The sequence below is a fragment of the Hyla sarda genome, chromosome 2, assembly GCF_029499605.1.
Source record: "Hyla sarda isolate aHylSar1 chromosome 2, aHylSar1.hap1, whole genome shotgun sequence".
NCBI lineage: Eukaryota > Metazoa > Chordata > Amphibia > Anura > Hylidae > Hyla > Hyla sarda.
In genome coordinates this window covers 515292729-515309279 of record NC_079190.1, presented here as the reverse complement: position 1 = coordinate 515309279, position 16551 = coordinate 515292729, and the positions used below count along the sequence as shown (strand labels likewise).

Genomic DNA, 16551 nt, shown 5'->3' with positions numbered 1-16551 from the left:
CTTGGGTCTTCCAGCAGGACAATGACCCCAAACATACCTCAAAAAGCCCCAGAAATGGATGACAACAAAGCGCTGGAGAGTTCTGAAGTGTCAGCAATGAGTCCAGATCTAAATCCCATTGATCACCTGTGGAGAGATCTTATAATTACTGTTGGGAAAAGGCGCCGTCCAATAAGAGACCGGGAGCAGTTTGTAAAGGAAGAGTGGTCCAACATTCCGGCTGAGAGGTGTAAGAAGCTTATTGATGCTTATAGGAAGAGTGGTCCAACATTCCGGCTGAGAGGTGTAAGAAGCTTATTGATGCTTATAGGAAGAGTGGTCCAACATTCCGGCTGAGAGGTGTAAGAAGCTTATTGATGGTTATAGGAAGAGTGGTCCAACATTCCGGCTGAGAGGTGTAAGAAGCTTATTGATGCTTATAGGAAGAGTGGTCCAACATTCCGACTGAGAGATGTAAGAAGCTTATTGATGCTTATAGGAAGAGTGGTCCAACATTCCGGCTGAGAGGTGTAAGAAGCTTATTGATGCTTATAGAAAGAGTGGTCCAACATTCCGGCTGAGAGGTGTAAGAAGCTTATTGATGGTTCTAGGAAGACACTGATTTCACATATTTTTTCGAAAGGGTGCAACCAAATATTAAGTTAAGGTGCCAATAATTGTGTCCAGCCCATTTTTGGAGTTTGGTGACATTTTGTCCGATTTGCTTTTTTTCCTCCTTTTTTGGTTTAGTTCCAATACAAACAAAGGGAATAAACATGTGTATAGCAAAACCTGTGTTACTGCAATATATATATATACAGAGGAGAGGAGATATATATATATATATATACAGAGGAGATATATATATATATATATATATATACAGAGGAGAGGAGATCTATATATATATATACAGAGGAGAGGAGATCTATATATATATATATATATATATATATACAGAGGAGAGGAGATCTATATATATATATACAGAGGAGAGGAGATCTATATATATATATACACAAAGGGAATAAACATGTGTATAGCAAAACCTGTGTTACTGCAATATATATATATACAGAGGAGAGGAGATCTATATATATATATATATATATATATATATATATACAGAGGAGAGGAGATCTATATATATATATACAGAGGAGAGGAGATCTATATATATATACAGAGGAGAGGAGATCTATATATATATATACAGAGGAGAGGAGATATATATATACAGAGGAGAGGAGATCTATATATATATATACAGAGGAGAGGAGATATATATATACAGAGGAGAGGAGATCTATATATATATATATATATACAAAGGGAAAAAACCTGTGTTACTGCAATCCTTTCCTGTGAGAAATACTTCATCTTATAGAAAAATTTCTGGGGTGACAACATTTACGGCCATGACTGTAGGAGTATTGTGGATATCACTGTATATAAGAGTATTGTGGATATCACTGTATATAAGAGTATTGTGGATGTCACTGTATATAAGAGTATTGTGGATATCACTGTATATAGGAGTATTGTGGATAACACTGTATATAGGAGTATTGTGGATATCACTGTATATAAGAGTATTGTGGATGTCACTGTATATAAGAGTATTGTGGATATCACTGTATATAGGAGTATTGTGGATAACACTGTATATAGGAGTATTGTGGATATCACTGTATATAGGAGTATTGTGGATATCACTGTATATAGGAGTATTGTGGATATCACTGTATATAGGAGTATTGTGGATATCACTGTATATAGGAGTATTGTGGATATCACTGTATATAGGAGTATTGTGGATATCACTGTATATAGGAATATTGTGGATATCACTGTATATAGGAGTATTGTGGATATCACTGTATATAGGAGTATTGTGGATATCACTGTATATAGGAGTATTGTGGATATTACTGTATATAGGAGTATTGTGGATATCACTGTATATAGGAGTATTGTGGATATCACTGTATATAGGAGTATTGTGGATATCCCTGTATATAGGAGTATTGTGGATATCCCTGTATATAGGAGTATTGTGGATATCACTGTATATAGGAGTTTTGTGGATATCACTGTATATAGGAGCCTTGTGGATATCACTGTATATAAGAGTATTGTGGATATCACTGTATATAGGAGTTTTGTGGATATCACTGTATATAGGAGCCTTGTGGATATCACTGTATATAGGAGTATTGTGGATATCACTGTATATAAGAGTATTGTGGATATCACTGTATATAAGAGTATTGTGGATATCACTGTATATAAGAGTATTGTGGATATCACTGTATATAAGAGTATTGTGGATATCACTGTATATAGGAGTATTGTGGATATCCCTGTATATAGGAGCATTGTGGATATCACTGTATATAGGAGTATTGTGGATATCCCTGTATATAGGAGTATTGTGGATATCCCTGTATATAGGAGTATTGTGGATATCCCTGTATATAGGAGTATTGTGGATATCACTGTATATAGGAGTTTTGTGGATATCACTGTATATAGGAGCCTTGTGGATATCACTGTATATAGGAGTATTGTGGATATCCCTATATATAGGAGTATTGTGGATATCACTGTATATAGGAGTATTGTGGATATCACTGTATATAAGAGTATTGTGGATATCACTGTATATAGGAATATTGTTAATATCACTGTATATAGGAGCATTGTGGATATCACTGTATATTGGAGCATTGTGGATATCACTGTATATAAGAGTATTGTGGATATCACTGTATATAGGAATATTGTTAATATCACTGTATATAGGAGCATTGTGGATATCACTGTATATTGGAGCATTGTGGATATCACTGTATATAAGAGTATTGTGGATGTCACTGTATATAAGAGTATTGTGGATGTCACTGTATATAAGAGTATTGTGGATATCACTGTATATAAGAGTATTGTGGATATCACTGTATATAAGAGTATTGTGGATATCACTGTATATAGGAGTATTGTGGATAACACTGTATATAGGAGTATTGTGGATAACACTGTATATGGGGAATATTGTGGATAACACTGTATATAGGAGTATTGTGGATATCACTGTATATATGTGTATTGTGGATGTCACTGTATATAAGAGTATTGTGGATATCACTGTATATAAGAGTATTGTGGATATCACTGTATATATGTGTATTGTGGATGTCACTGTATATAAGAGTATTGTGGCTATCTCTGTATATGAAAGTATGAATGTCAATGGAAACAGGTGTCTTAAGTTTGGTTCCTCTCAGAACAGGCCTCGTCATGGTCCAAAGGAGTTTGGGGCACATGCAGAGGTTGTCTTTGGGAAATAGACATATGAGTGCTGCCAGCATTGCTGCAGAGGTTTTCTTTGGGAAATAGACATATGAGTGCTGCCAGCATTGCTGCAGAGGTTGTCTTTGGGAAATAGACATATGAGTGCTGCCAGCATTGCTGCAGAGGTTGTCTTTGGGAAATAGACATATGAGTGCTGCCAGCATTGCTGCAGAGGTTGAAGGGGTTTGTTGAAGACTAAGGTCATGGGATACCGGAACCATGTCCCGTGGTCCAGTGACACCAAGATAAACCTTTTTGGTTCAGACTGGGCCGCGGGGCAGTAGTCACACATGATAATGACCCCAAACCACTCCAAGACCACCACTGCCTTGTAAAGAAGCTGAGGGTAAAGGTGATGTCTCTAACGCTACTGACCATCTGGCTTAAAGGGGTACTCCGGTCGAAATTATTATTTTTTTTTATCACCTGGTGCCAAAAAGTTAAATAGATTTGTAAATTACTTTTGTTTCAAAACCTTAACCCTTTCAGTACTTATCCGCTGCTGTATGCTATACAGGAAGTTGTGTAGTTCTTTTCTGTCTGACCACAGTGCTCTCTGCTGACACCTCTGTCCTTGTCAGGAACTGTCCTGAGCAGGAGAGGTTTTCTATGGGGATATGCTTCTAATCTGGACAGTTCCTGACATGGACAGAGGTGTCAGCAGAGAGCACTGTGGTCAGACTGGAAAGAACTACACAACTTCCTCTGGATCATACAGCAGCTGGTAAGTACTGGAAGGATTAAGATTTTGAAATAGAGGTAATTTACAAATATGTTTAACTTTCTGGACCCAGTTGAGATATATATATATATATATATATATATAAATTTTTTCCCCCTAGATAACCCCTTTAAACACCTTTATACAGGCTGTGAGTGGTGTATCTATGTCAGATACTGTATATGGGGCGGGCGTGGCATTTATGGAGTGGATGTGGGATATATAGAAATATATATATATATAGTAGGCATGGCATGCTCATGTGGTGGGTGATATATATACATTTCCAGTTTTCTACATGATCCAAGACCTGACTGGCGCAGTGATTTCTGGAGTTGCTGTACTTTAATCCTGGGCAACCACATGCACAGAGGTCTATCCCCGGCGCTGTCTTATCTTCTGATTTATATATATATATATATTAGGCATGTTCATGTGGTGGGTGTGTTATATATAGTAGGCATAGCATATTATTAGAGGGGGTGTGATATATATATATATATATAAATATATAAATATATATATATATATATATATATATATATATATATATGTGGTGTGTGTTATATATAGTAGGTATAGTATAGTATTGGAGGGGGTGTGGTATATATATATATATATATATATATATATATATATATATATATGTGTGGTGTGTGTTATATATAGTAGGTATAGTATAGTATTGGAGGGGGTGTGGTATATATATGTGGTGTGTGTTATATATAGTAGGTATAGTATTGGAGGGGGAGGGGGTGTGGTATATATATGTGGTGTGTGTTATATATAGTAGGTATAGTATAGTATTGGAGGGGGTGTGGTATATATATGTGGTGTGTGTTATATATAGTAGGTATAGTATTGGAGGGGGAGGGGGTGTGGTATATATATGTGGTGTGTGTTATATATAGTAGGTATAGTATAGTATTGGAGGGGGTGTGGTATATATATATATATATATATATGTGGTGTGTGTTATATATAGTAGGCATAGTATAGTATTGGAGGGGGTGTGGTATATATATGTGGTGTGTGTTATATATAGTAGGTATAGTATAGTATTGGAGGGGGAGGGGGTGTGGTATATATATAGTGGTGTGTGTGTTATATATAGTAGGCATAGTATAGTATTGGAGGGGGTGTGGTATATATATATATATATATATATATATATGTGGTGTGTGTTATATATAGTAGGTATAGTATAGTATTGGAGGGGGTGTGGTATATATATAGTGGTGTGTGTGTTATATATAGTAGGCATAGTATAGTATTGGAGGGGGTGTGGTATATATATATATATATATATATATATATATATATGTGGTGTGTGTTATATATAGTAGGTATAGTATAGTATTGGAGGGGGTGTGGTATATATATGTGGTGTGTGTGTTATATATAGTAGGCATAGTATAGTATTGGAGGGGGAGGGGGTGTGGTATATATATATGTGGTGTGTGTTATATATAGTAGGTATAGTATAGTATTGGAAGGGGTGTGGTATATATATATGTGGTGTGTGTTATATATAGTAGGTATAGTATAGTATGGAGGGGTGTGGTATATATATATGTGGTGTGTGTTATATATAGTAGGTATAGTATAGTATTGGAGGGGGTGTGGTATATATATGTGGTGTGTGTTATATATAGTAGGTATAGTATAGTATTGGAGGGGGTGTGGTATATATATATGTGGTGTGTGTTATATATAGTAGGTATAGTATAGTATTGGAGGGGGTGTGGTATATATATATATATATATATATATATATATATATATATATATGTGGTGTGTGTTATATATAGTAGGTATAGTATAGTATTGGAGGGGGTGTGGTATATATATGTGGTGTGTGTTATATATAGTAGGTATAGTATAGTATTGGAAGGGGTGTGGTATATATATATGTGGTGTGTGTTATATATAGTAGGTATAGTATAGTATTGGAGGGGTGTGGTATATATATGTGGTGTGTGTTATATATAGTAGGTATAGTATAGTATTGGAGGGGGTGTGGTATATATATAGTGGTGTGTGTGTTATATATAGTAGGCATAGTATAGTATTGGAGGGGGTGTGGTATATATATATATATATATATATATATATATATGTGGTGTGTGTTATATATAGTAGGTATAGTATAGTATTGGAGGGGGTGTGGTATATATATGTGGTGTGTGTTATATATAGTAGGTATAGTATAGTATTGGAAGGGGTGTGGTATATATATATGTGGTGTGTGTTATATATAGTAGGTATAGTATAGTATGGAGGGGTGTGGTATATATATATGTGGTGTGTGTTATATATAGTAGGTATAGTATAGTATTGGAGGGGGTGTGGTATATATATGTGGTGTGTGTTATATATAGTAGGCATAGTATAGTATTGGAGGGGGTGTGGTATATATATATATATATATATATATATATATATGTGGTGTGTGTTATATATAGTAGGTATAGTATAGTATTGGAGGGGGTGTGGTATATATATGTGGTGTGTGTTATATATAGTAGGTATAGTATAGTATTGGAAGGGGTGTGGTATATATATATGTGGTGTGTGTTATATATAGTAGGTATAGTATAGTATGGAGGGGTGTGGTATATATATATGTGGTGTGTGTTATATATAGTAGGTATAGTATAGTATTGGAGGGGGTGTGGTATATATATGTGGTGTGTGTTATATATAGTAGGTATAGTATAGTATTGGAGGGGGTGTGGTATATATATGTGGTGTGTGTTATATATAGTAGGTATAGTATAGTATTGGAGGGGGTGTGGTATATATATGTGGTGTGTGTTATATATAGTAGGTATAGTATAGTATTGGAGGGGGAGGGGGTGTGGTATATATATAGTGGTGTGTGTTATATATAGTAGGTATAGTATAGTATTGGAGGGGGAGGGGGTGTGGTATATATATGTGGTGTGTGTTATATATAGTAGGTATAGTATAGTATTGGAGGGGGAGGGGGTGTGGTATATATATAGTGGTGTGTGTGTTATATATAGTAGGCATAGTATAGTATTGGAGGGGGAGGGGGTGTGGTATATATATGTGGTGTGTGTTATATATAGTAGGTATAGTATAGTATTGGAGGGGGAGGGGGTGTGGTATATATATAGTGGTGTGTGTGTTATATATAGTAGGCATAGTATAGTATTGGAGGGGGTGTGGTATATATATATATATATATATATGTGGTGTGTGTTATATATAGTAGGTATAGTATAGTATTGGAGGGGTGTGGTATATATATGTGGTGTGTGTTATATATAGTAGGTATAGTATAGTATAGTATTGGAAGGGGTGTGGTATATATATAGTGGTGTGTGTGTTATATATAGTAGGTATAGTATAGTATTGGAGGGGTGTGGTATATATATGTGGTGTGTGTTATATATAGTAGGTATAGTATAGTATTGGAGGGGGTGTGGTATATATATATGTGGTGTGTGTTATATATAGTAGGTATAGTATAGTATTGGAGGGGGAGGGGGTGTGGTTTTGCAGATGATGCCGGTTTCTATACCTGCAGGAAGCCATTGTTCAGACTATTGAGATTTTTGCTCCGTGTTGTAAGATGAGAATCCAGGAGTCTTGGGCTTCCTGTAGCAGATGATGTGACCTTGTGTGGAGCAGAGGCGTCTGTAATGGGAATCACATGGAAAATAGGTTGAATAATTCAGCACTCACCGCAATCATATCTGTGCGCTGCCAGACACATTATCACCGCCTGACAGTCAAAACATCCTCTAACCTCTCCCAGACGGTTCACAGCGCATGTCAGCGGAACGTCCGAACATGTGTATAATGGAGGAGAGCTGATCATCTATGGTCAGTCCAGGGCCTTGTCCTCAGGCATCATGGGAGATATAATCAGTGATTTATGATCCAGAAGAAAAGGAAATAAGACAAGAGTATAGCCAGGAACCATAGCAAGGCAGCGGATAGAACCATTCTGCAGGTGAGGTGGGTAGGTCATATGTAATATAGAAGCACCGTATCCTGCCAAACCAATACCAACTATTGTGTAAAGGGTCCCATCCACCCACTGCCAGGTGGTCCGGACAATTACCTACTGACAGATGATGTCGGTGGAGAGCAGGGTCAGCATGCTGGATTTTCTCCACCAGACCCATTTCAACCACATGAATATATGTAATGTGTAAGGCCGGGTTCACACAACAAACTTTCTGCTTTGTTGTTGAGTTGCTTGTTGTCTTTCTCTCGGAAAGATCTAAATTCTGCACAAAAACCAACATCCAACTTGCCAGCCAAAAACTTACGATGGAATCAATTCCGAGCTACTCGGAAAGTCTATCAGGTTAACCCGGCCTTACAAGTCACCTATAGATCTGGAATACACCCTTGAAGAATGTCTGAGCCAGTCATGAGGACAAGGGCAATCCACAAAGGGGCAGACAGGGAGTCCATCTAGAAAAAGTTGTGAAACTCCAAGATAACGTCCACAGAGATCTTGGCCCAAAGTTTAGCTGGAATACAGAATACGGTTTGAACTGAATACAAGACTAATACAATAATGTCCTTGATGTCCTCATTCCAATTGGGCCACCAGTAGAGGAGAATGAAGGACGCACGTTTATAAAGAATTAGCTCCTGTGAACACAGTAAATGGTGTAAAGTCACAAAGATCACCCTGAAGGAGGATTTACACTGGAAACCTTGGAAAGATACAACTGGATCAATGTGAATAATTCCAACCGGATGTGGAAGGATCTGGAGAGTGTGTAGAATCTTCTCCACTTGCCGATCAGTCAGGAGGAAGTCAACATGAAGAAGAAGAGTGCCCAGCATACTTGACATGGATTAAGTCTCTGAGCCGATTGGAGAAATTCCAGATTCTCATGATCTGTGAAGATGGTGACAGGAAAATTAGCACCTTCCAACAATCGTCGCCATTCCTGCAGGAAAAGCTTCACCGCCAGCAGATCCTGTTAACTAATAGAACAGTTTCCGTCAGTCGGTGAAAACTTCTATGAAAAGGAGCTAAACTGTGAATACTTATCTCCGATGGCTAAGACACAACCACCTCTAACTCCAATTGAGTAAACAATGGCATCCACATGGATGGGCAAGCGATATCTTTAGTCTGCCAGGAGGGCCAAAAACCAACCCAACATTGATGGTAATGCAGTGGAGAACCGCAGCCAGAACAACCAGCCCTATGTGCAGAGAGAAGGGTAGGTCTCTGCCATTAGCAAGGCATCTGATTGACTAGTGACCCTCCATGACCAGTGACTTGATTCAGTGCCACCTGTAAAGACTTGCCGCTTATACCAGGTGAGGTGAGTAACAGGTGTGTTCTGAAGTCACTCAGCTCAGAGGTACCTGTCACAATGTAGCATCAGTACACAATCAGGCAGTACTATCAGCTTGCTGGATAGAAACATTTCAGTGTGGCTCCATCTTAATGTCTCCTTCTAGATTGACATAGTTAGTTACATAGTTAGTATGGTTGAAAAAAGACATACGTCCATCAAGTCCAACCAGGGTGACCCAATAAAGAGATACAGATCAGAATGTAGTCAGTACACGAGCGCTCTGTGAATATATTGTCATAAAACTTGTTAACAATGAGTTCTCCTTCGTGTCTACTAAGCAGTGGCCATTTCTTGGTGTCTACTAAGCAGTGGCCATTTCTTGGTGTCTCCTATTGAGTGGCTTCTTTGTGGTATTTCCTAAGCAGTTGCTTCTTCTTGGTATTTCCTAAGCAGTGGCTTCTTCTTGGTGTCTCCTATTGAGTGGCTTCTTCGTGGTATTTCCTAAGCAGCGGCTTCTTCATGGTATTTCCTAAGCAGCAGCTTCTTCATGGTATTTCCTAAGCAGCGGCTTCTTCTTGGTGTCTCCTAAGCAGCGGCTTCTTCTTGGTGTCTCCTATTGTTCGTGGTATTTCCTAAGCAGCGGCTTCTTCTTGGTGTCTCCTGTGCAGTGGCTTCTTCTTGGTGTCTCCTATTCAGTGGTTTGTTCCTGGTATTTCCTAAGCAGTGGATTCTTCTTGGTATCTTCTTTGCAGTGGCTTCTTCTTGGTGTCTCCTAAGCAGTGGCTTCTTCTTGGTGTCTCCTGTGCAGTGGCTTCTTCTTGGTGTCTCCTGTGCAGTGGCTTCTCCTTGGTGTCTCCTATGCAGTGGCTTCTTCTTGGTGTCTCCTGTGCAGTGGCTTCTTCTTGGTGTCTCCTGTGCAGTGGCTTCTCCTTGGTGTCTCCTATGCAGTGGCTTCTTCTTGGTGTCTCCTATGCAGTGGCTTCTTCTTGGTATCTTCTTAGCAGTGGCTTCTTCTTGGTGTCTCCTATTCAGTGGCTTGTTCCTGGTATTTCCTAATCAGTGGATTCTTCTTGGTATCTTCTTAGCAGTGGCTTCTTCTTGGTGTCTCCTAAGCAGTGGCTTCTTCTTGGTGTCTCCTAAGCTGTGCCTTCTCCTTGGCCTCTCCTCCTGAGATGATACAATAAGGAGGAACTAGTCACAATGTAAGATCTGTCAGTGCACGGTCAGTACTATGTTCCTGTTGGCTTTAAATGCGTTAGTGGTGGCTTCTTCTCGGTGTCTCCTAAGTAGATGCAATACAGAAGAAACTGATCACAATGAGAAATCAGTTCACACGAAAAGAGCCGTGTGATCATTTTTGCATGAAACGCATAAGTGGTGGCTTCTTGGTCTTCTCAGAGGACCTACTGAGGAGAACTAGTCGCAATAAGACGATTTGATTACGTTGGCACAGAATACATGAGTGGTGACTTCCTTTTGTTGTCAGCTTCCAAGATGACCCAATAAAGAGAACGATGTTCTGGTCCCTGTTGTCCAGCCTACTGCAGGGTGTAATAATGGACCCCATTCTTCTTCATGAATGTGACCGTCCTATACATATAGAGAAGGTTATATATTGCACATGTGGAGGTAGTCAGGAGATACATCAGGAGTTCTCCCCATGTATACAGTGATGTGGGCGTATCGTCCTGCAGACTATAGAGCGCCGTCTCTCCTGTCCCGCAGGAGTTAACGCCTGAATATTCATCATTAGTCTAATTGTTCACAGGATTAGGCGCTTGATGCCGGACGCCGCTCGCGAATGCTTCCAGATGTTGTTACATCTCGGGATTATTGTCCATTAGGCGGTATGGAGGCATCCACACTAGGATTCTCCACCCACAATGCAACTGTCCAAGACGGGGGAAACTGCCAGACACCACTTCAGTCCCTAAGAGTCTCTTTTATGGAATGTGGATTATTGCAGATGGGGTCTAAACATAAAAATAAGGGAACACACAAAAAGTGTAACATTTCTTACAGAGAAACTCCATATCATATACCAGTGATTCCCAACCAGGGTGCCTCCAGCTGTTGCACAGCAACAACTTCCAGTATGCCTGGACAGCCTTTGGCTGTCCAGGCATGCTGGGAGTTGAAGTCTTGCAACAGCTGGAGGCACCCTGGTTGGAAAATACTGTAATATACTGATCTTGAACTTCGTCTTATCCTCCAGAGCTGCACTCACTATTCTGCTGTTACATCATGTCTTATCCTCCAGAACAGCTCTCATTATTCTGCTGTTACATCATGTCTTATTCTCCAGTCACCTCTAGAGCTGCACTCACTATTCTGCTATTACGTCATGTATTTCCTCCAGTCACCTCCAGAGCTGCACTCACTATTCTGCTGTAACATCATGTCTTATCCTCCAGTCACCTCCAGAGCTGCACTCACTATTCTGCTGTTACATCATGTCTTATTCTCCAGTCACCTCTAGAACTGCACTCACTATTCTGCTGTAACATCATGTCTTTTCCTCCAGTCACCTCCAGAGCTGCACTGACTATTCTGCTGTTGCATAATGTCTTATCCTTTAGAGCTGCACTCACTATTCTGCTGTTACATAATATTGTATCTTCCAGTCACCTCCAGAGCTGCAGTCCCTATTCTGCTGTTACATTATGTCTTATCCTTTAGAGCTGCAGTCACTATTCTGCTGTTACATCATGTCTTATCCTTCAGTCACCTCCAGAGCTGCAGTCACTATTCTGCTGTTACATAATATTGTATCTCCCGGTCACCCCCAGAGCTGCACTCACTATTCTGCTGTAAACTGTATCTCAGCTTTAGTTACATCTGGAGGCTCAGGATATGGCAATGTCTGTCTGGTTCCTGCTGTCAGATTCCAAGTGACAGCCAGAAGAGTTGTGATTGCTGCTCTGGATGTGACTGGAGTCAGTGTTTAGTACAGTATAGAATCTTTGGCTGTCACCGTCTTCTCACCTGTGTCTCCTCTTCTTCCCGGCAGATTCTGAACACAGCACCAGCTCAGATACCGAGGTCCTGGCGGAGAGGACATCCTGCTCCTATGAGACGTGTCCGGAATTGGCTCCTTCTCGAGTCCCTGACCCCCAACCTCTATCTGTGTCCTCCATGGACGAGATCCAAGTGGAGCTGCAATGTGCCGACCTGTGGAAGAGGTTCCATGACATTGGGACAGAGATGATCATCACCAAGGCCGGCAGGTGAGAGACAACCCTGACAACAGATGGGCAGACTCTATGTGAAGACTTCAGTGCTGTAGACTGGCTGAAAGCATATGATCCATCTGGTCCTGGTGATCTAGTGGGATAATACCAGTCCCTTATGATCTAGAGGTGTAATGTCTGGTCCCTGGTGATCTAGTGGGATAACACCAGTCCCTTATGATCTAGAGGCTTAATGTCTGGTCCCTGGAGATCTAGTGGGATAATACCAGTCCGTTATGATCTAGAGGTGTAATGTCCAGTCCCTGGTGATCTAGTGGGATAATTCCAGTCCCTTATGATCTAGAGGTGTAATGTTTGGTCCCTGGTGATCTAGTTGGATAATACCAGTCCCTTATGATCTAGAGGCTTAATGTCTGGTCCCTGGAGATCTAGTGGGATAATACCAGTCCCTTATGATCTAGAGGCTTAATGTCTGGTCCCTGGAGATCTAGTGGGATAATACCAGTCCCTTATGATCTAGAGGTGTAATGTCTGGTCCCTGGTGATCTAGTGGGATAATACCAGTCCCTTATGATCTAGAGGCATAATGTCTGGTTCCTGGTGATCTAGTGGGATAATACCAGTCCATCCTTGGGGATCTTTTGGTTCAATATCCCTTGATGCTCTGTGATCTCATGATGTGGTGTCTGTCCATTATTATCCAGTAGCGTCACCAGTAATCCAGTTGTATAGTGTCCATGTAATGTGGTCTCTATCCTTCATAATTCATGTTCTAGTATTGTTGTGTTATTAGTAATAATCACCCTTACGGATCCACTTATGCAAAATCTGTCTTTTACAATCTAGAGTTATAATTTCCTTTTTTGGTGATTCATTCATTTAGTATCCATGAATTGTATAATTGTGGTTTAATGTCCATGGCGTGTGATCCAGTGATCTAGTGGTTTAGTGTCAATGACTTGTGATCCAATTGTTTAGTGTCACTGACTTGTGATCCAGTGGTTTAGTGTCAGTGACTTGTGATCCAGTGATTTAGTGTCAATGACTTGTGATCCAGTGGTTTAGTGTCAATGACTTGTGATCCAGTGGTTTAGTGTCAATGACTTGTGATCCAGTGGTTTAGTGTCAATGACTTGTGATCCAGTGGTTTAGTGTCAATGACTTGTGATCCAGTGGTTTAGTGTCAATGACTTGTGATCCAGTGGTTTAGTGTCAATGACTTGTGATCCAGTGGTTTAGTGTCAATGACTTGTGATCCAGTGGTTTAGTGTCAATGACTTGTGATCCAGCTGTTTAGTGTCAGTGACTTGTGATCCAGTGATTTAGTGTCAATGACTTGTGATCCAGTGGTTTAGTGTCAATAACTTGTGATCCAGTGGTTTAGTGTCAATGACTTGTGATCCAGTGGTTTGGTGTCTGTGACTTGTGATCCAGTGGTTTAGTTTGAGAGGCTTGTAAGGTGAGAGGCTGTAACTTCCATCATAGGTTATAACCTCAACTATGAGAGACAGAATGAGAAAAAAAAATCCATAAAATCACATTGTCTGATTTTTAAAGAATTTAAATTATGGTGGAAAATAAGTATTTGGTCAATAAGAAAAGTTAATCTCAATACTTTGTTATATCCCCTTTGTTGGTAATGACAGAGGTCACATGTTTTCTGTCTTCACAAGGTTCTCACACACTGTTGCTGGTATTTTGGCCCATTCCTCCATGCAGATCTCCTCTAGAGCAGTGATGTTTTGGGGCTGTCACTGGGCAACATGGACTTTCAACTCCCTCCAAAGGTTTTCTATGAGGTTGAGATCTGTAGACTAGTTAGGCCACTCCAGGACCTTGAAATGCTTCTTACAAAGCCACTCCTTCATTGCCCAGGCGGTGTGTTTGGGATCATTGTCATGCTGAAAGACCCAGCCACGTTTCATCTTCAATGCCCTTGCTGATGGAAGGAGGTTTTCACTTAAAATCTCACAATACATAGCGCCATTCATTCTTTCCTTTACACGGATCAGTTGTCCTGGACCCTTAGCTGAAAAACAGCCCCAAAGCATGATGTTTCCACCCCCATGCCTCACAGTAGGTATGGTGTTCTTTGGAAGCATCTCAGCATTCTTTCTCCTCCAAACACAACGAGTTGAGTTTTTATCAAAAAGTTCTACTTTGGTTTCATCTGACGATATGACATTCTCACAATCCTCTTCTGGATCATCCAAATGCTCTCTAGCAAACTTCAGACAGGCCCGGACATGTACTGGCTTAAGCAGGGGGAAACGTTTGGCACTGCATGATTTGAGTCCCTGGCGGTGTAGGGTGTTACTGATGGTAGCCTTTGTTACTTTGGTCCCAGCTTTCTGCAGGTCATTCACTAGGTCCCCGTGTGGTTCTGGGATTTTTGCTCACCGTTCTTGTGATCATTTTGACACCACAGGGTGAGATCTTGCATGGAGCCCCAGATGGAGGGAGATTATCAGTGGTCTTGTATGCCTTCCATTTTCTAATAATTGCTCCCACAGTTGATTTCTTCACACCAAGCTGCTTGCCTATTGCAGATTCAGTCTTCCCAGCCTGGTGCAGGTCTACAATGTTGTTTCTGGTGTCCTTCGACAGCTCTTTGGTCTTGGCCATAGTGGAGTTTGTAGTGTGACTGTTTGAGGTTGTGGACAGGTGTCTTTTATACTGATAACAAGTTCAAACAGGATCCATTAATACAGGTAACGAGTGGAGGACAGAGGAGACTCTTAAAGAAGAAGTTAAAGGTCTGTGAGAGCCAGAAATCTTCTTGTTTGTAGGTGACCAAATATTTTCCACCATAATTTGCAATTAAATTCTTTAATAATCAGACAATGTGATTTTATGGATTTTTTCTCATTCTGTCTCTCATAGTTGAGGTTATAACCTATGATGATAATTACAGCCTCATCTTTATAAGGGGGAGAACTTGTACAATTGGTGGCTGACTAAATACTTTTTGTGCCCCACTGTATGATCCAGTGGTTTAGTGTCAATGACTTGTGACCCAGTGGTTTAGTGTCAATGACTTGTGACCCAGTGGTTTAGTGTCAATGACTTGTGATCCAGTGGTTTAGTGTCAATGACTTGTGACCCAGTGGTTTAGTGTCAATGACTTGTGACCCAGTGGTTTAGTGTCAATGACTTGTGACCCAGTGGTTTAGTGTCAATGACTTGTGATCCAGTGGTTTAGTGTCAATGACTTGTGACCCAGTGGTTTAGTGTCAATGACTTGTGATCCAGTGGTTTAGTGTCAATGACTTGTGATCCAGTGGTTTAGTGTCAATGACTTGTGACCCAGTGGTTTAGTGTCAATGACTTGTGACCCAGTGGTTTAGTGTCAATGACTTGTGATCCAGTGGTTTAGTGTCAATGACTTGTGATCCAGTGGTTTAGTGTCAATGACTTGTGACCCAGTGGTTTAGTGTCAATGACTTGTGACCCAGTGGTTTAGTGTCAATGACTTGTGATCCAGTGGTTTAGTTTATATGAATTGTGATCCAGTTGTTACAAATAACTGCCTAGTTTATTTTAACCTCTTAATGACGCAGCGATTTTTAATTTTTTTTTGTTTTCATTTTTTCTTCCTCATCTTTTAAAATCCATAACTCTTCCAATTTTTCATCAATTTACCATCTATAGCGCTTATTATTTGCAGAACTTATTGTACTTTGTAATGACATCACTCATTTTACCACAAAATATATGGTGAAGAAAGAAAAAAAATGTGTGGGGGAAAATTGAAAAAAAACACCATTATGCTTTTATGCTTGGTAATAAGCACAAATTATCTTTATTCTGTAAGTCCATACGATTCCAACAATGTTTAAAATAAATAAATAAATGATTTCCACCAAATTTTTTTTTTTTTACTAAAAAGTTCAGACGTCTTGTCATGTATTTACTGAAGATGAAGACTGAACTTCTCTGGTTTTATATGGAGGAATCTGGGAGGAATTTTCCATTCATTCTGCATTCGCTATTAATAGAAATA

General features: G+C 39.7%; 1 protein-coding gene across 2 annotated transcripts in view; it reads left to right on the top strand.

Moving 5' to 3' along the window:
- The window catches only part of TBX15 (T-box transcription factor 15), a 193187-nt gene that overhangs the window by 151246 nt on the left and 25390 nt on the right, over positions 1-16551 (top strand). For both annotated transcript variants that reach the window (XM_056559989.1, XM_056559988.1), the window contains exon 2: positions 12368-12584. In XM_056559989.1, coding sequence (XP_056415964.1) covers positions 12368-12584 — 217 coding nt within the window. The remainder of the gene's footprint in view (positions 1-12367; positions 12585-16551) is intronic.